Source organism: Clarias gariepinus, chromosome 6 (genome assembly GCF_024256425.1).
Source record: "Clarias gariepinus isolate MV-2021 ecotype Netherlands chromosome 6, CGAR_prim_01v2, whole genome shotgun sequence".
NCBI classification, from domain to species: domain Eukaryota; kingdom Metazoa; phylum Chordata; class Actinopteri; order Siluriformes; family Clariidae; genus Clarias; species Clarias gariepinus.
The window spans coordinates 5,331,902-5,353,739 of NC_071105.1; the positions used below are offsets into that span (position 1 = coordinate 5,331,902).

The following is a 21,838-nucleotide window of genomic DNA, read 5'->3' on the forward strand; positions in this document are numbered from 1 at the left end:
CTAGCTGTATGCGGTCCTATGACTAGAACTTCTGTCTTATCCGGATTTAGCAGAAGGAAGTTAATTAGCAGCAGAAGGAAGTTAATTAATCATGTTCCTCTGTGATTACTATATTGACAGAAGATGATGGAACAGTGGAACCTTGGATTATGAGCATAATTCATTCCAGAAGCATGCAAATTTCCCCCATAAGAAAAAAAATTAAAACTCTGATTATTTGTTTTACAACCCAAAAAAATATAAAAATAATTAATACAAAATAAAAAGTAAAAATAAAACATGCAACCTTAACCTTTAAAAAAAGTAAAAATAAATCCTGACAGATAAATGCTTCTGTTTGTATTTGTGTATGTGTGTGTGTGTGTGTGTGTGTGTGTGTGTGTGCGCGCAGGTCTAATGAGACTTGCTTTTGCTTTAAATGCATGCACACTTAAAGTGTTATAGTAAACAGTACACACGTGCACAGATAGTGACTATAGGAGTAAGGGACGCGAACCAAGACCGAGCAGGGGAGATGATTACCAACAATTCCGTAGCGTGAGAGAGAAAAAAAACGTTGTCTCAGTTGTGATAACGTGATGGTGGGGCAAAACAAGAAGCGCACGTGTGATACATGATACTTAATGATACTCGTAATCAAGGCACGTTTGTTTTTCAATACAAAGTTTATGAAAAAATTTTGCTTGTCTTGCAGAACGCTTGCAAACCGGGTTATTCGCAATCCGAGGTTCCACTGTATTGTGTTACTATGTGTGTTAGTGTGTGTGTGTGTGTGTATGTATACCTAACCAGTTTGTAAACAAATACAAAATGCTAAACTGTTATGGTTAGAAAAATGCATTCTTTACATGCATTTTTGCATTTTAATTGTTGGAGAGTACCAGAAATATATACAAATGCATTTTAAAAATGACATAACTTTACTTGTGCCTAATTCATCAATTCATTGATCCACCAATTGATCCATTCATCAAGTCAGCCATCTTAAGTAAGCAGTTTATCCTGAACATGAACACTGTTTACAATGCAGGAGGATTTTTGTATAATGACAATTCAGCATTTGATTGAAGTGGGAGGGGAACCCAGAGAACCCAAATGAAACCTGTTTACACACTGGAAGAGCATGTAAAACTCCACACAGACTGTAACATTACGCTTGATCTGATGTCTCTGGAGCTGTGAATGTATCCATCAGATCATTCCATAAAGAAATGTACAAGTGAAACTGATTTCAGTCCTAGAAAGCCTGTAGCTGTCCAAATTTTACCCATGTGATGGTATTTCCCAGGTCACTATAGAAATAATCTGATCTGATTGGTTGTGATTTGCAGATCTGTCCTATGGGAAGTCCATCAGTGAGACTGTCCATGTAGGAGGAGATTTAAACATCAGCTGTAAATATCCAGTATCGATCACAAATAAGACCAAGTTTCTCTGCAAGAGACTGCAAACTGCAACCTGTTCTCATAAAGTATCTGTTAATAATGTCAATAAACTTAAAAAAAAACAAAAAACAAAAAGAGAATTTTTCCTGTATGATGACAGAGAAAGACAAATCTTGAGTGTGAGTATTAGAAATGTAACTGAGCGAGACTCTGGTGAATACTGGTGTGGAGCTGAAGATTCCTGGAAATATGGTGATGGATACAAGGTTTATATCACACAGATCAACCTGACAGTTACTGGTGAGTTTGTAGAGACACAGAAACACTATTACCTTTTTACTTTATAACCCAATGCTATACCTTTATAACATTAACGATTTCAACGCTACTGAAGGTTTTTGTGTGTGTGTGTGTTAACACATGGAATTGAAGTGATGTAGCTGATATTATTGTTCAGACTTCTGTCCACAGACTAAACAATGTAATTTTAAGGTGTATATTAGGCTAAAAGTCATTTCCCTGTTCTTCTTGTGCAGTTGTGTATTTTTGCTTCACTACACTTCCTGTGAGATAGCAGAAGTATAAATGGCAGTCAGTTGCACGCATGCTAAATGTACACTGTATTGTGTTGCATCTGTTCTGCTAACAGTCATACACTAGATTCACTCATTTAATGTCATTTGTTATCTAACTAAACTTTCATTGCTTTACATACACTTCTGCCAGGTTCAACATTGAAACCAGCAACACCTTCTTCATCATCATCATCATCATCATCATCATCCACAGTTTATACCAGCTTCTCCATCAGCAGGTCATTCTGCTCAGATTCTTCACATCACGCCCATTATCCAACTCCATGATTAATCAGACTGCTTATGAATAATCAGTATGTAAGTTAAAGGGTCTCTGTTATTTTCCTCCAGGATTTTCAGCTTCCACTGTGATCACTGTGTCTTTAATTGTGCTGCTGCTTCTAATTGGAATTACATTAATCACTTTGACTTTACAAAAGAGACGCAAAATTGAAGGTAACCACACATACACACACACACACACACACTTAAAACATTTAACACGATCATGCTTATAGTAAGATGTGTTGAACGCACTGCATCTGCACGCACTGTATGTCTAAATAAAAAATATTCAGGATTGATTTTTCAACTAGCCTGTTCAGATGATTCTTTAGAAAAAGAAAAATGTACATTATATTATAATTACTTTAATGCTCCAGACCCTTAATGTCTGTAAGGAATCTCCTCTTTAAAGTAACTTAAAATAATTCCACAGATGTATAATATCAATAAAGATCTCTAAATAAAAGATGATAAAGATTATTATGTAGTGAAAGAAAGAGACATTTTCTCTCACGAGTGTGTTTTTATGCCCGACCAAAAGTCTTGGTTTGACTTGAATGACTTCCAAGGTTTATTCCAAAACATTTATCTTCTTCTTCTGAAAACATTGATTTGTTGATTTGGTTTTTTATTGCGTGCCATGATTGCCTGATTAAAGCCCCAGCATCAACTAAAGATGAAACCCCTATTCTATAATCTCTTCCACTCTGCCGTGACTCTAATGCTGCTGCTACATACCAGTGTTTACATGGTGCACAACTCACTTTATGTATGATTTATTAATATATGCACCCATCTATATTATTTTGCTTTGGGTTAAACCCACAGCTTTTGCATGACAAAAAAGGGCCAACATTTTTAGCCTAAATTATCTGATCACTGCTGGGCCTTCAGCCTCATATCCACTTTAATGCTGCAGCCTGTTGTTCAAGGGTGATAAGTGCAGTTCATGTTTGGTCACATTTCAACAGTCCTGTGGTGTCATTTCGTATATGAAAAACATGGAAAATAAAAAATGCAAGACAATTGTCAAGACAATCTTAAAAAAAAGCTGAACATTTGCCAAGCAGTACTTATCAAGTAATTGTAACTGAAATTTAAAAACTAATAACAGTAATATACTGTTTACTAAAGGCTACTGTATGTGCTGTTTTTTTTTTGTTTTTTTTTTATCAGGTAGAGCTTCTACTGTCCAGTGTTCTGTCCTAAACTCAGGAAATAACCAAGAGGTAATTCTAATGTAATTAGTGCCAAAATGTATTTAAAAAAAAAACTAAATAGTGGAAATCATTTGTAATATTTCGTTGTTTCTCTGTGCTCTCAGGTTCCTCTTACTGTTTGTGAGTATGAGGAGATTAAAGACACCAGACGCCTTCACGCCTCAGAGCGTGAAACTTCTGCAGTTTACTCTACTGTTCAACTACCCACAATCCCCTCTGATCAGGACATCTACTTCACAGCTCAGTTACCCACAGGTCAATCAGCTGAGAAATCTGCTGAAGGTCTGACTTACGCAGCACTGAGTTTTCACACAAATGCCACCAGCCCTAATGATGCAGTTCCAAAGATTAGGGAAGACTACGCTGACTACACTTCAGTCAGTCACATTACTTCATCTGATTAATCTCCCTATCTGTCTCAGGACAACATTTTCACCAACTGCCATTTCAGTAACATACACAAATACCTCTCTTTTATTATTATGCATTGAAGAAACCTTATTCTTATTCTTTACAATTTTATTTTGCTTTGGGTTAAACCCACAGCTATTGCATGATAAAAAGGGCCAAAGTTTTAGCCTAAATTATCTGATCACTGCACTGTAAACCCGAATAAGTTGGCAAAACTCAAAAAATTTTAGGTAATCAATTACATCAATTTTTTTAAGTAATGATTTTTCCAGTTTTAAGTAAATGGAACTATGAGTTTTTGAGTTTGTTGTACAATTTTTTTTTAGTTGTTGCAAATCAAATAAATTGTTGTTGGTCTTTCGGCTGCTCCCGGCAATCGGTCGCTACATCAGACAATCCGTCCCGCACACAAGCTGAGCACAGGTTTTATGCCAGATGCCCTTCCTGACACAACCCTTCCATTTTATCTGGGCTTGAGACAGGCACTTCATCCAGTTGTTGGGAATCGAACCCGGGCCTTTCACATGGCGGGCGAAACACCTACCACTGAGCCACCAGTGCCCCATTGCCTTGATGACGTCAGACACAAAATCGCTAGTCTGAAATATTTTAAGTTGGTGGAACTTTAAGGTGACAGTTACCGTTACTTAACTACTTAAAACATACTTAAAATAAAATTGGTTCAGCTAACTTGAAAAGTGTCATTTCTACAAACTCATAAATACCAAAAAGTTCTAAATACTCATAAAGTTCTATTAATTTGAACTAATTGTAATTATTTAAGTTAACATTACTCAATATGGTTAATTACTTTAAGCATTAGGGTTTACAGTGTGCTGGGCCTTTAGTTTCATATCCACTTTAATGCTGGAGCCTGTTGTTTCTTCTTTAAGGATGATAAGTGCAGTTCATGTTTGGTCACATTTCAACAGTCCTGTGGTGTCATTTGGTATATGATGGAGCTCTGTCAGCTAGCCATAATCTCCAGAAAGTATTAAATATCAGTCACAGTCACAATAAACACTTTACCTTTATGTGTTCATTTATACATGTGAGCCAGACTGATGAGATGTGATACTGTAAGATGGAAGCAGTCCTACACTCTAAAAACTAACTCAGAGGACCTTTTACCACTACTTGATTTAATACATGGATGCAAGTTAAACATTCTAATTAATTGATTTAGATGAACTTTCTAAGTTGCAAACTTTATTTTTATAAGTTGTGATCAAATAATAATGCTGGTAATTATATTAACTTAATTTTGCATGTAATTTAAACTCAACATTAATTGTTAATGGGTTGAAAACAAAATTTAAGTTGTCTTAACTTTAAAAAGTTGGCATAATAAGTAAATTTTTTAAAGTTATATCCTACCCCCTATGCCTGGACGTGTTCCAGTGGTAAGATTGTGTGTTAGCAGACTTATAGGCTAACCAAACTCAATATAAACAAAATTTCATGGTGAGTAACACTTCAATTTACATCTAATAGTTCTACTAAAGTAATGAATTTGCACTTGTTTCATTGAGATATCTGCTCAGCAAGAGAGCTGTTTGGAAAAACATTATTCAAGTTTTGCTAATTTGACCATTTGACTGTAAGCTACATAATGTTAACTAATTTCAGTCACAGCCACAGTTTTTAAAAGTCTTTTGTTCATTCACATAGATGGCTGTGTGCTTCCACTGTAGACAAATTGTAGTAGCAAAGAAGTAAAAGCAGAGTGTTTCTTTTATTTTAGTTTGCTTGTATTTTAGTTACTTTTGTAATACAATTCAAAGTTAATATTTGTCTGGGTTTTGTGGTATTTTTCATAACATTAAAGGGTATGTAAAATGTTGGCATTGTGATTCTGACAGTATCACTCAGGTGTATGTGTCCACCTGAAATTAATATTTTGCATCAATAGTTATTCAATAGACATTATCAATCTAAATAGATTAGTGTGTTGTTAAGTTTGACAATATTGTTTTAAAAAATGGGCTGTAAGTGCAAACTGTAAATGTATCTCTCTCATTGGAAATGACTGGTGTCATTCAGAGCTTAGTCTTTTGGAATGTTCTATGACATGCTACTTGGCTTTTGACTGTAATATTTATTGAGATTTGCCTAACTTTGTTGTGATAGCATAATTTATTATGCTTAGTTATTCTTAATGAGGGCCAGTTGAATTTTGAGTTTATATATATATATATATATATATATATATATATATATATATATATATATATATATATATATTTTTTTTTATTTTTTTTATTTTTTTATTATATATATATATATTGAGTTTATATATAATTTGTTCACATACTCAACTGCAGTTGAAAATAAAAGCTAATTGCACAAAAATAATGGTTGAACTAATGTCTTTCTTTATATATACTACATTAACAAAAACCAAAAAACCTTACATAAAAAGAAACCTGAAAAAAAAATCTATTTGGAGTCACTTAATTTTTTAAATGGTTGCTATTTGAAATTTTGTATAAATTATCATAGTAATTAAACAACATATAAAATTTCTTTAAAACAATATGGTAAAGCCATTTGAAGCAACATAATTTATACGAGTTATCAACTTAAAAACTTGCCTTTTGTCTAACAGTTAATAAGTAAGGGGTAATTAAAATAGTCTTTGACTGAAGAGGAAAAGCTAATTCCCCCAACGCAAAAAAGCTTGTTGGTTCAAAATAATTTCAAATGAAGTTGTCATAACTCAAAAAGACTAATGCAAAACGTTGCGTTAATTTTTTTTGTTAAGTCTAAACATTTCTTAATGTTAATGTAGTACTGTATGTGAGCTAGTGAGACTGAGACATTGTTCAGTTTCTATCACAGGTTTGAGTCAAAATAACAGATCACACTGGACTGGCTCTTATTAAAAAAATAAATAAATAAATAAAGGACAGCACACAGGCTGTAATTTTGGTTGAGAGGTGTAAATGTACATTATTTTGTTCAGCCGCTAAATGTTATAATTTACATAGTTATATAAATTATATTCTATTCTTTTTAATAAAATGTTCTTTCTTTTTATTCTGAAAGTTCAATAAAGCTATAAATAAGACTGATTTCTTGTGGCTTTTTCAGGCTAAATTAGCTACTGTGCATTGTTAAGATGTAGCAAAATGTATTACAAGCAAAGACTACAACCTGATGTCAAAGGGAAATCAGTCTCAGTGCTCAGCTTTAGGGTATTTCACTAAAAGTGAACCTTTATGTGGCAGTATTGAGTCTACGACCTGTAACAGTAACCTTATTAAAGCCTTAGAACACATAACATACAATGTTGGTCTTGTAGACACACCATTTTGACCTTCATGTGAATGGATGGAGTATGAAGTCACTGCATACCTGCAGAAAAAACTGAAGATATGAGAGCTGGGCTGAGCTCGAACATGAGGCGTGTTCAAGTGTTGTAAAGACAGAGATGGAGCTTTAAACAAGGACTGAGATCAAGATCTACAGTCTACCTGAGCCTCCACAGTGGTTACCTAATCGGAATGTTGGTTCTACCGTCACGGCGCTCGGCGGTAGCATTCGGCTTTGTGCGTTTGCTGGCTTTTATTGCTGAGTGGCGCTATTTAACTACAGACTGACGCCTCATGCCTTAGTTCATTCTCTGCTGGATTAATGAGACACGCTGCTTTAGAACTGCACGTAGTAGCGGATAAAATCAAGTAAAACATTGTAGTTAAACAAATTCATAATCACAGAACTAAAATTACAGTACAAATGTAGAATTCAAATTAAATTAAATCTTATTAGGATAAAATTTTAACAAAATAAATGTTAACACAGTAAGTCTTTAGATTTTATCATGTGTAATTAGAAAAGACGCGTGTAGGGTTTTGTGTCGTCTTATATCTTGTGTTCTTTAAATTTATTAACTAAAATAAATGACCATAAAATTATAACATTGTCAGGACGTTCTACTGCGTCAGCTGATGTCGGTCATTCAGCCCCGTAACCTCGGACACAAGGCGAGGTCTTATAGGGAAAAGGGTAATTTATTTAGGTAAAATGAGGAAGGAAAGTGTTAAAGGAAGGAGAATGAAAAGAATGGTTGTACATGTGCAACATTTTGCAGGCTGACATTTGGAGAAACGGAAGAATAATGAATAAACCAATTGTTGGGTCAAAATAACCCAAACAGGTGTTTATTTGTAAACTACATCTCATATGAGCCAACATGAGCAACACAACAAAGTGTTTAAGGTACCTGAAATAATCCAGAACTTAAATAACAATAAACAGATACAGAGATACCCTATATAACAGTCACTATTGTATTTACTGCAACAAGCGAAAATGTCACTTTTTGCGCCACCTGCCGGCCACTTTACAAATGACTTTGAAATGCAACTGATTTATTTTGGCCGCTAACGTTTTTTACACGGCGGTGAGCGCGACGGTAATAACCATTCCGATTGGGTAACTACTGTATATTAACTTAAACACTACCAGCCTCCTAACACACAGTATGACTGCAGATCAATTCCTGTTATCTCAGCTGGTGGAAAAAGCAGTATGTCCTTAGCACCAGAAGACACTGCTAGGCTAATTGGAGATGGTGCAGTGCCTGACTGAGATAGGGAAGTGGATGGCTCAGGTGGTGCAGGGCGTAGCTCGGGTACAGGGCTGAGAGGGGGTGTCTCGGCATCTACAGGACCAACAGGAAGCATATCAGTGCTCAGGTAGCTCTCTGGAAGCATATTAGGGTTCTCAGATATGATAACTAGACTTTCAGGAACCCTAAATGAACTTTCAGGAAAAGTAACTGGACTTTCAGGCAACATAACTTTAAATAAACTAACAAATTGTTAACAGGATTATCAGGGACAATAACTGGACTCTCAGGAATCTTAAAGGGGTTACCAGGGCAATCAGGAAGCATAAAGAGATTCAAAAACATTTTTTGCAGGGTTAAAAGGACTACTGTTACGGGTACTGTGCGTGGGCTTTAGGTAAGGCATACAATTAGATGGGAATAATTTAGAAAGTCTTTAATAAGGATACTCAACAACAAGCAAAGTAAAACAGAACAGAACCACCTTGAAGTCTAACATAACAATAAAGCTAAGCATAGCATAGAGCTAAACCTAACAAAACTAAGCATAACATAGAGCTAAACATAACATGGGAAAGATGTTACACAAGCTAAGGAGCTAAGCAAGACAAGGAGCAAAACAAGACAAGGAGGTAAACCTGGCTATGAGCTAAACATGGCTAGAGAGCTAGAAAAAATGGTATGACACAGAGGCATAGAGAATTCACACAACAGAACATAAACTTTACCAACCTGGAGTTTTAACAAGACAGAACCTGACAGAACATGACAGCATGATGCAAAAATATAGAAGATTCACAACAACCTTTTTTTTTTTTAAACTCCCATTTCACGGTTATGTTTGATTAAACTTTGCATAATAACCATGCTAACACTGAAGGTGTAAAGTAATGAGAGCGAGGTATGTAAACCTGCACCAGACAACAAATCTTTTGTTTGAAATTTTATCAGTGGATCCAATCTTCAGCCATGACATTGTACTGTATATATCTATAGGCAGTCTAGTAACCCTTTTATAACTGATAGGAAAAAAAAATCATCTAGCCCTATAAGATACACTGGCAGAATACTCAACACTTAAGTAAAAGTACAGGTACCTGTACCAGCCTAAAAACACATCCAACTACAAGAAGTGCCACTTCACATTTTAACCCATATTGAAGTACAATATTCATGTTTTAAAATGTACTTCAAGTACCCCAAAAAAACTGGTTCACTGTAGTGACCCCTCACTCCTGCAGCCGAAAGACCATCACCTCCACACAGTTAGGTATACTGTAATGTAACATGGGTATGCTGCAAGCATACAAAATACAATAAGATAAACAAAACTTAATAATTTTAGCCAGTTATAAAAAACAGAATTGTTATTGGCATGAAACACAAATCAAATGCATAAGAGTTCACAGCTTATACTTATACAGTAGTTGGGGTGCTTGGAATGGTGGAATTGTATTATTCCTGTCCTTCCTACATGGAATGTAGCAAAGGCATGATATATATTTTTTTTCACCAGTGAGTAGAAGTAAAAAGTATCACGCACAGAAAATACTTGAATAAAGTAAAAATAAACAAAAAATACTTAAATACAGTAATGGGGTAGTTGTGCTTCTTTCCTTGCCACCTTTGGCAACACCTCAAAATACAGACTGAGTAAACAGAAAGACAATTGTAAAATTTCTGTTAGATTGAATGAGCTGAGTGATCCTGTAATTTTCAATACCACATTAGACAGAATGATAAAAGGCATATAAATGAATGTCTGATTAGTTTCTAATTGATTTTGATTATAGAGAATATCTCGTTGTGTTCTGTGCAGGTGTGTTGAATCAGAACATGCACCTTTAAAACAGTTGTGTACAAAAACACAGTTCATGTTAAACATTTTGAGGTTGGATTAACATTAAGCACTAACATTAAGGTGACCTCAAAATGTCAGGGTTGTATAACGAGAAGCAGATAAAAAAATATGAATATGCTGAGCAGCTTTACTGCAGTAGTGGCATGGTGGTTAACACTGTCACCTTGCACCTTCAGGTTCCAGGTTCAATTCCTGCCTCGGGTCTGTGTGCATGGAGTTTCGAAGTTCTTCCCATACTTGGTGGGATTCCTCTGGTTTCCTTCCACAGTCCAATGACAATGGTGTTCCCAAAATAGTGTGTATGTGTGTGCCCTGTGATGGATAGGCTCCCGACCCTCGTGACCCTGTATACAGAATAGAGCAGTATAGATGTGTGATCCTTTAATGCAGAGACAAACTATTCTTCTCATTTTCTGTTTAGAATCACACTTATGATACTGTAAAGTTCATGATATACTTTATAAAACTGTAAAAAACAAACAAACAAACAAACTGTAGTTCAGGTTTGTGTCACAAGGGCTGTAGAGCGGTATACACTGACATTAAGTAATAAGTATCTCTAGTAAAGTTAAAATGTATCCCTGACTGAAAAAATTGTAACTTACGTGAACAGTACTAATATCAAACACCCATATACCTTTATGTGTTCATTTCCACACTGCACCTGAGGCTAATTATTATGTCTCAAAAGTAATAAAAAATTGGCATTGCAGTGATGTACAGTAGTTTACTCGTTTCTTTTACCAGACAGTTCTTTCTAATAAAGGTAAAGTAGGAAGTTATTGTGTCACAACCTCCTGGTTGGGATGCAAATAAAAACACAAAGCACATTCACAGAGCAGGACAAGGACGGTAACAGTGTGTAACAGAACGGTAGCTTTGATATCATTTTGAGTCAAGTGGAGTTGGTGTGGAGATGTCTGAGCTTAAACTCAAGATGAAGATCCTCCTCATCTTCATCCTGTGGCTGATCTCAGGTAAAGAATTGCATTTTAGAATAATCCTCACTCTCAGCAGCAGTAAAGGAAGGTTTGCCTTCTGTTAGTTTTGTACAAACCGGATTCCAAAAAAGTTGGGACACTATACAAATCGTGAATAAAAACTGAATGCAATGATGTGGAGGTGCCAACTTCTAATATTTTATTCAGAATAGAACATAAATCACAGAACAAAAGTTTAAACTGAGAAAATGTATCATTTTAAGGGAAAAATATGTTGATTCATCCTCATCATCACCCTTACCATCCTCCACATCAAGACCATCATCGTCATCATCCTCATCATCATCACCATCCTCCACATCAAGACCATCATCATCACTGTCATCAGCACCAGCATCATCATCAGCACCACCACCATCATACTCATTATCATCATCATCAGCAGCAGCAGCACAACCACGACCATCATCATCATCACCATTACCATCATCACCATTAGGATTATCATCCTCCACATCAAGACCATCATCCTCCACATCAAGACCATCATCGTCATCATCATCATCACAACCACCATCATCCTCATCATCATCACCATCCTCCACATCAAGATCATCATCACTGTCATCAGCACCAGCATCATCATCGTCATCATCATCATCATCATCATCATCATCACAACCACCATCATCATCACCATCATCCTTCACATCAAGACCATCATCAGCATACTCATCATCATCATCATCATCATTATCATCATCATCATCAACAGCAGCATCATTATCATCATCAGCAGCAGCACAACCACCATCGTCCACATCAAGACCATCATCGTCAGTGTCATCAGCACCAGCATCATCATCGGCATCCCCACCGTTATACTTATCATCATCATCATCAGCAGCAGCAGCAGCACAACCACCATCATCCTCATTATCATCATCAGCAGCAGCAACAAAACCACCATCATCCTCAACATCATCCTCCACAACAAGACCATCATCATCACTGTCATCAGCACCAGCATCATCGTCATCAGCACCACCACCATTATACTCATCATCATCATCAGCAGCAGCAGCACAACCACCATCATCCTCCTCCTCAACATCATCATCATTACAACGACCATCATCATCATCCTCATCATTATCATCATCATCACCACCACCATCATCCTCATCATCATCACCATCATCCTTTACATCAAGCCCATCATCATCATCATCATCACAAACACCATCATCCTCATCATCACCCTTACCATCCTCCACATCAAGTCCATCATCGTCATCATCATCATCGTCATCACAACCACCATCATCCTCATCATCATCACCATCCTCCACATCAAGACCATCATCATCACTGTCATCAGCACCAGCGTCATCATCAGCACCACCACCACCATCATACTCATTATCATCATCAGCAGCAGCAGCAGCACAACCACGACCATCATCATCATCATCATTACCATCATCCTCCACATCAAGACCATCATTCTCCACATCAAGACCATCATCATCATCATCATCATCATCACAACCACCATCATCCTCATCATCACCATCCTCCACATCAAGATCATCATCACTGTCATCAGCACCAGCATCATCATCATCATCACAACCACCATCATCATCACCATCATCCTTCACATCAAGACCATCATCAGCATACTCATCATCATCATCATCATCATCAACAGCAGCATACTCATCATCATCATCATCATCAGCAGCAGCACAACCACCATCCTCCACATCAAGACCATCATCGTCAGTGTCATCAGCACCAGCATCATCATCGGCATCGGCATCCCCACCGTTATACTCATCATCATCAGCAGCAGCAGCAGCAGCAGCACAACTACCATCATCCTCATTATGTCGTTCCTGAGCTGCCAGTGATCCAGACTCCCTCTGCCCTCCGGACCTGTCTGACCCATCCTGGTGCCCCGCTTCTGGCTGAAGATCTCGTCACATGGATGCCCCGTGTGTCTCTCTGGGATGCGTCTGGTGTCTGGGAATGATTCTCTCTACCTAGAAAATGGTTCTGGCCTTGACTGGTGTTGGCAACTGTTTCTCTGGGGACTTGACAGTTCGATAGTTCATGACTGGAACTTCTTACAAGTCTACCTGGGTCTTCAATAACTACCTGGACTCCATATTAACATCAATTAACATCAGCTATTATAGCTGAACTGCCTCCCACCCTACACACTGTATAAATGCAGATCATTTACTGCTTTTTGTTTCACCCAAATGAGGATGGGTTCCCTGTTGAGTCTGGTTCCTCTCAAGGTTTCTTCCTCTTACCATCTCAGGGAGTTTTTCCTTGCCACTGTCGCCCTCGGCTTGCTCACCAGGGACAAACTGACCATTTTGATTCATACAAATTCACATTTCATACAAACCTAAATAATTCTTTTGACTATGTAAAGCTGCTTTGCGGCAATGAAAATTGCTAAAAGCGCTATACAAATAAAATTGAATTGAATTGAATTGAATTATCATCAGCAGCAGCAGCAACAAAACCACCATCATCCTCAACATTATCCTCCACATCAAGACCATCATCATCACTGTCATCAGCACCAGCATCATCGTCATCAGCACCACCACCATTATACTCATCATCATCATCAGCAGCAGCAGCAGCAGCACAACCACGACCATCATCATCATCATCATTACCATCATCCTCCACATCAAGACCATCATTCTCCACATCAAGACCATCATCATCATCATCATCATCATCATCATCATCACAACCACCATCATCCTCATCATCACCATCCTCCACATCAAGATCATCATCACTGTCATCAGCACCAGCATCATCATCATCATCACAACCACCATCATCATCACCATCATCCTTCACATCAAGACCATCATCAGCATACTCATCATCATCATCATCATCATCATTATTTTCATCATCATCAACAGCAGCATACTCATCATCATCATCATCATCAGCAGCAGCAGCACAACCACCATCCTCCACATCAAGACCATCATCGTCAGTGTCATCAGCACCAGCATCATCATCGGCATCGGCATCCCCACCGTTATACTCATCATCATCATCATCAGCAGCAGCAGCAGCACAACTACCATCATCCTCATTATCATCATCAGCAGCAGCAACAAAACCACCATCATCCTCAACATTATCCTCCACATCAAGACCATCATCATCACTGTCATCAGCACCAGCATCATCGTCATCAGCACCACCACCATTATACTCATCATCATCATCATCAGCAGCAGCAGCACAACCACCATCATCATCCTCCTCAACATCATCATCATTACAACGACCATCATCATCATCCTCATCATTATCATCATCATCACCACCACCACCATCATCCTCATCATCATCACCATCATCCTTTACATCAAGCCCATCATCCTTATCCTCATTATCATCATCAGCAGCAGCAAAAAAACCACCATCATCCTCAACATCATCCTCCACATCAAGACCATCATCATTACTGTCATCAGCACCACTACTATTATACTCATCATCATCAGCAGCAGCAGCACAACCACCATCCTCCTCCTCCTCAACATCATCATCACAACCACCATCATCCTCATCATTATTATCATCATCACAACCACCATCATCCTCATCATCATCACCATCATCCTTTACATCAAGCCCATCATCCTCATCCTCATCATTATTATCATCATCATCACCAACACCATCATCATTATCACCATCATCCTCCACATCAAAACCATCATCATCATTGTCGTCAGCACCACCATCATGCTCATCATCATCATCATCAGCAGCAGCAGCACAATCACCATCATCCTCATCATCATCCTTATCATCATCATCATCATCACAACCACCATCATCCTCATCAGCAGCAGCAGCAGCACCACCACCACCACCATCCTCATCACCATCATCCTCCACATATAAAACACCATCACCATCATCATCCTCCACATCAAGACCATCATCATTGTCACCACCACCACAATTATCATCATCATCATCTAAGCTTGCATCACCTTTTCCAGGAGCAGGTGATTCTTCTTATCGCACCCACATTCTAACTGCATGACTTTAATGAATCTGATCTCTTATAAATAATCAACATGTAGGCTAAAGTGTCTGTCTGTTTCTCCTTTAGGATTTCCAGCATCCACTGTGATTACTGTATCTGTAAGTCTGCTGCTGCTGCTCCTGATTGGAATCACATTCCTTATTGTGATTCTGGAAAAAAGACGCAGGATTAAAGGTACCCATCAGACACAACACATGATGTTCTCAACAAAATGTTTTATCACATTACCACATATGACTGACAGGGGTAGAGTGAGTCAGCAGCTCTCACCACTGCACCAGCATACAGCTTTAGTTTCCATTTACTAGTCCTGAGTTCTGGTTACTGTATTGCATGTTCGAGGGTCTATAAACACGCTGAAACATGGACAGGGTGCCTAAAATGGTTTCTAGCAAGTGAAGTGAAGTGTGTGTGTGTGTGTGCGCGCGTGTATGTGTGTATTTCAGCAGGTAAAGCTTCGTTTGGTAGACCTTTTGTTCAAAGCACAGGAAGCAACAAAAAGGTAATTGTCTTTATCACTGCAGGTGTTTCTTCAGTACCAAAATGTAGTATATTTATTAAATGCTTGTTTGTTTCTTTTTCTTTCAGGATTCTTTTGCTTCCTGCAATCCTTCTGAGACTGTTTATTCCAACACTGTGTTTTCTACAACCACTTGTAATTCTGCAATTTATGCTACTGATCAACTTCCTACAATCCCTCCTGATCATAACATCTATGCCACAGCTTACACATCCACAGGTCTCTCTGCTTCCTGCAGTGCTGCTGAACATTTGGCTAACGAATCTGATGAAGATCTGAATTACGCAGTAATCACTTTTCATGCCAACTCCACAAGCTCTAATGATGCAGTTCCAAATATAATTGTTAAGGAGTGTGAGGTCTCATGTGATTATGCTTCAATTACTCATGCTATGTAATGTAGCTAGTTTAGCATAATTAGGGCACCAATTGTGTGGTGTGATAATAAAAACATGCCGGAAAAGTTCTAGTAAAGACATACCGTTATTTAAAAATTTTAAATATCATGTAATGTGCACACATCATAGGGTTAAGATGCGCAATGAGATCAGGAACTGGATTAATCCATAATAAAATTATATTTTTTCACTTTGTTTAATATTTTAATTTATGGTGGTACAGATGCATAATCGTTAAGACAATCCCCTCGTAGCCCCAAGGTTAAAGGTTTGAAGGTACCAATACACACACACACAACACATGATAAAATGTTTACTATGTTAAATTTTATGGAACTGACCCACTAACTAAAAGGCTGACCATTTATTTAAGACCCAGTTCTAAGAAAATAGGAGAATTATATTTTTTGCTTTGTTTTAACTAAAGCAAAGTAGTCTGTTTAATTTAATAACTGTGAACATGGATCATGCTGTTGTATACAGAGATCTAAAGATGTACAACAGTTTTATTCTCTGGATTTGAATATATTTTGACCATAGATGTAAAATTTGCATTTGTTTCTGTAAGGAATCGCCACTAGAGGGCACCGTTTTGTCTGTTGTAGTTTTTGTTTTGCAGACTTAGTTTCCCAGAAGGCACCTCGGTCAGGTGATGCGTGATAGGTCGTTAAATCATCGATAAATTGCTGATTAGTCTGGGAAACTGGGTCGAGCATTGAACGTTTGTATGTACTGTTAGTTAAGTGGGCATTTTTGTTTTGTTTTTCTTTATTTTATATTATGTTGTAGTTCATGCTATCCCATAACTACTAAGCATGTTCCCAGGCTAAATGTGTTTATGGTGTTCTAGTGTGTGTGGAGCTGATTCAGTGTTGAGTCATGTTGTGTTGTGTGTTAGAGACTAGGTAAGTAGTTAGCTCTGTGCGTCCCTAGCCTCTAGTATTGTGGTAGCTATTTGGTAAGTGTGGCCAAGCTTTAGCATGTTAGGCTAAAGAGATGTTTAGCTAGATGTATGTTTAGCAGGGGTGTCGCACCCGTGGGGGATGTGGGTGTTTTAACACCCACACTTTTCCCGTGAGAGGGTTTAACACCCACACTTTTTCTACAGTTTTCCTGCAGTTTTAAACAAACGCCTTCGCTCCTCTGTTTCTCTGGCCGCTCTGTGTCTACGCTCGCTTCAGCTCTCCCCTCCCTCTCAAACATGACACCGGCTGATGATTGGCTGTTCTGCCTAAAGTCCCGCCTCTCGTGGTGTGTTAGATTTATCGGTCAGCTCGTGCAGAGGAGGCGGGAACTTATGGTCAGTGTTGCCAACTTAGCTACTTTGTCGCTATATTTAGCGACTTTTCAAATCCCTCTAGCGACAATTTTTTAAAAAAGCAACTAGCGACAAATCTGGCGACTTTTTCTTGTGTTACTGGAGACTTTTGGAGACTCTGATGTGTCTGTACTGACTCTTCTTGCCACAGCAGCTGCCGCCGCCGGCCCCTCCCCCGTCCCAAAGCACTCACAGACAGGCCTGTCCTCTCGCAGGAGTCCCCCCGCCCCCCAGCTGCAGTTACATCAGGAGATGCTCACTCCTACGAGTCTCGACTGCAAATGAATTGCCCATGCGCGAATCCGCCGTTAAGTGATCCCGCCCTGGCTTGTAAGCGGGATGTAAATAAAAAGTATCCTGTTCCGATGCATATAAAAAAATGTTCTTTGTCTAAAACAAATTGCTACACAAGAATAAATCACTGCATTTTACTTAAACAGCCTTATTACTTACCTCATCCACTGTGTGTGCTTCTCTGTGACTTTAGCATAAACATATAGCCCGCTAGTTTATCATGTCTCAGTCAAAACTATACTCTCAGGAATTCAGAAAGGAGTGGGAATCAAATTCTGAATTCAACGGATGGTTGAAGCCTTTTATTTAGGATAATACACGGGCATACTGCTGATTTTTATGCCAAACTTTGCGATATAAAAAAACACATGTCAACTCAGAAACATACACAAAAGGCAAAGCCTTACAATAGTTTCACACAAAACAAACGGCCATTTATGGTAAAAAAAAAAAATGACTTCAAAAAAAGCTGAAGTCACCATGGCATTAGTTATCGTTGAACACTGTTCTATGCTGGCATGTGATCACATTGGAGAAGCAGGTGCTTTTTCACACTGTGCAGCGTGCATTATGCAAATTATGTGATTATGTCATCTAGCGACTTCTAGCGACTTCTACGGCAGCCAATAGCTACTTTTCTTACCGACAAGTTGGCAACACTGCTTATGGTTATGATTATTTACATCTCTGTTTTCCAGGTACTTTTGAATGTTTATGCTTTTAAGGTTTTTAAATAAGCTTGATATATGTTTGGGAAGATGGTCTGTTTATGATTATGTTGACATGTCGAATGTTTTTTCTGTATTATATTTCGTTTTTTAAACTAATAGTAATTGCTAATTGGGATAGTGTTCAGTAGCTAACCTGGCTAAATTCGGTTATCTGTGGCATACAATGCATAAAGTAACTGATGAAGAAGGCAGGAAATTGATGAGGAGGGACAAATTGACAATGTTAAGCAATGTATTTATGGGATTATTGCCAGTGCAATTGATTTTGATATTTTGAGCATTGTTTGTTCATTAGCTGACTTTCCTGTTGTGTTTGATTGGAGTGTCAGTTTGCATACCTGTTGATTATGGAAGAATATTATTTTAATGTGTATATTATTTTAATGTTTAAAAACAGTAAATTGTTAAATCATTTATACTATTATTTATATTATTATACTTTTGTTTATATTATTATTTAGAAAAAAGCTTTTTGTGAGGACTTTTTTGTTTTATATCTTATATCTGATATTTGATATAAATGTAGCAGTCCCAGTCCTGTCAGACCCATGTAGCAGTCCCAGTCCTGTCAGACCCATGCCACTATCAAGCTTCCCACTGTCCTTTTGTCACACAGTATCATTAAGATGCAGAAAAGAAAGAGGCAGGAGAAGATTGACACCTTTTTCAAGAGAAATCCTGTAAGTGAAGTTGAGAGATGAAAGTTGAAAAATGTTGACATTAAACAACAGTAGTCTATTACCATTAGATGCTGTTTGCATTTATTTCATTGTATTACTTTTCAATATTCACTGACCCAAACTCGCCTCAACAGTGTTGCTGTGTGCCGTGTACATAAAGGCAAGATGGACAGGGGAAACAGAAAAAAAAGGTTGCTAAACAGTTTTGATAAGAGCACTTTTGGTTCTTTTAAATGAGAGATATAGTTGGTCATATATTATTTTTATCTGAATATACAGTATGTTTGTATGAAATGTTGTCTGTATATTTGAAGTAACAAAATAATTTCTCCCTGAGATTATTAAAGCATTTCTGATTCTAAATCTTTAGCAAGTGTGTTCTGAGTGTGTTTTTAGTATCACTCATTTAAATTGAAAGCTTTTTATATCTTGTATGTTAATACCTTTTGTACTCTTCTGTCATTGTATTCATTATTTTTATTCTTAACAAACAAACCACATTCATCCCCCACACTTTGGAAAAGCTTGCCACACCCCTGATGTTTAGCTAATTGCCATGTCTTTAGCCTTAGTCCTGTCTCTAATCTCCCCATGTCCCTAGTCTCTCCGAGTCTCTCGTCTTGTCACCGTTTTCAGCTCCATACTTAGCTTGAGTCTGTGTTCGTCCTAAAGCCTGTGTTTCAACAAAGTGCTTGTATTTGGTGTATTAGAGTCTGTCTTGTCAGTTAAGCATGTATTTCAGCATAATGCTTATGTTTTGTGTATGGTCCTATAGCCTGGGTATTGGTCAGTTATGGGTTGTATAATTTGAGTGTTCGTTTCTTTGTTTGTGTTTCTTTGTGATTCCAGTTTTGTTATATCCAAATTAAAGAATCTTTTGTTTAAAAACACCCCTCTGTGCCTGCCCTTTACTGCCCACGGCATTAATAACAGCCAATTACCACCCGAACATGACAGTTTCATGTTAGTTGAAACTATCTTTTGTGGTTTTACTGTAAGTTGGTATATGTACGTCCACAGCAGCACGTCCTTGTGCTCTTGCCTCGTGCCCTGAATTCCCTGGCATAAGCTCTGGGCTTCCCACAACCCTACACAGGATAAATGGTATAAATTACTGATTAATGTATGGATGAATAAATTGTTCACTCTGTTTAAGTGATTGGATTGAATGCTTTTTGGTTTAAACTTTACGGTGTTTTTTGTGTGCGCATGAGTGTGTCAGTAAATTGCTGTAAATGTTTATTAGTAGAAAAAGTGACATTTGGTACCAAGGAACACAGAAGTCAACTGATTACACAATACAAATGAATATATATACTCCAGAATTTCAAACCATCAAAGAATCCCATGAAAATAAAAACAAATGCTGTCTATTTCAGCAGGTATCGCTTTTGTTGGAAAGTGTTGTGTCCAGTGCTCAGGAAACAATCAGGAGGTAACTGCCTTCACCAGTGCTCATATGTGTTCAGTATGAAACATGTTTTCCTTTATCGAAAAGAAACAGCTAACTAATTTGCTTAATAAAGAGTTCAAAGACATCATATAACCATGCGGGTCTCTCGAGGCACAGAGCCGTGCAAAAATACAGATTTGTTGACACCGCCAAGTGTTTCTGTGCCAACCCGTGAACACAGAACAGTTTGTCTTTTAATGAACAAAAATAATCCAACCCAGGCTTCGTGGGTAAGTCCATTTGGGGAGGTGGTCCGAACACCAGGTCCACAGTAGTGCGCAGCTCGCGGCCGAACATTGAAGCAGCTGGCGTCAGCTGTGAGGATTCCTGCACTGCTGTGCGATATGCCCAGAGCACGAGAGGCAAATGCTCGTCTCAATCATTCTGCCGATCGCTGGTAAGCATGGCGAGTTGTGTGGTGAGCGTCCGATTGAACCGTTCCACGAGGCCGTCACTTTGCGGATGAAGGGGCTTGGTGCGGGTCTTTTTTTACCCCGAGGTGCTCGCACACCTCCGCAAACACCACCGCCTCGAAGTTGCGCCCCTGATCGTTGTGTAACTGCTCCGGGGCGCTGAATCGGCTAAACACTTCATCCACTAGGACTCGAGCCGTGGTGGAAGCGCTCTGGTCAGAAACAGCAAAAGCCTTCGGCCATTTCATGAAATAATCCATGGCCACCAGCACATAACGGTTCCCGTGATCGGAAAAGGGAAACGGCCCGAGAATGTCCAAGCTCATACAGTATGCTCCATAGGTGCCCCCACCCGAAAGTCTTGCGGCGGTGCCCGCGAACGCTGGGTGGGGCCCTTCTTTGCCGTGCAGAGGTCGCATCGGTGGACAAAGAGTTTACTGTCCGTATAAAAGCCCGACCAGTAGAACCGAGCGCGCAACCGCCGCAGCGTTTTAGTCACCCCGAAGTGTCCCGAACCAGAATTACTAGCAGCTGAAAGAATTCGTCCGTGCCACACGGCCGTTCCCACTGGTGGTAGAGTAAACCTTCATGCAACGCCAGGTGCGTAAACTGGAAGTGGAGAGCTTTTACTTCTAGCCCTAGATGAGCAATTGCGGTGTAATCCGG

At 38.4% G+C, this 21,838-nt stretch overlaps 1 protein-coding gene and 1 long non-coding RNA gene across 2 annotated transcripts; both read left to right on the plus strand.

Annotated features, from left to right (window-relative positions):
* The first annotated feature begins 1,935 nt into the window (after positions 1-1,935).
* Positions 1,936-6,035, plus strand: LOC128526915 (uncharacterized). The gene is made up of 4 exons (XR_008360824.1): positions 1,936-2,199; positions 2,312-2,416; positions 3,422-3,474; positions 3,570-6,035. It is a non-coding gene; the product is annotated as an uncharacterized LOC128526915 (long non-coding RNA).
* Positions 6,036-11,226: 5,191 nt separating this feature from the next.
* On the plus strand, positions 11,227-13,988 carry LOC128526387 (putative protein TPRXL; the record flags this gene model as incomplete). The annotated part of the gene is made up of 3 exons (XM_053498191.1): positions 11,227-11,287; positions 12,432-12,533; positions 13,936-13,988. Coding segments are annotated over exons 1-3 (216 nt in total), but the record flags the coding sequence as incomplete, so codon positions are not given.
* Between the last annotated feature and the right edge of the window lie 7,850 nt (positions 13,989-21,838).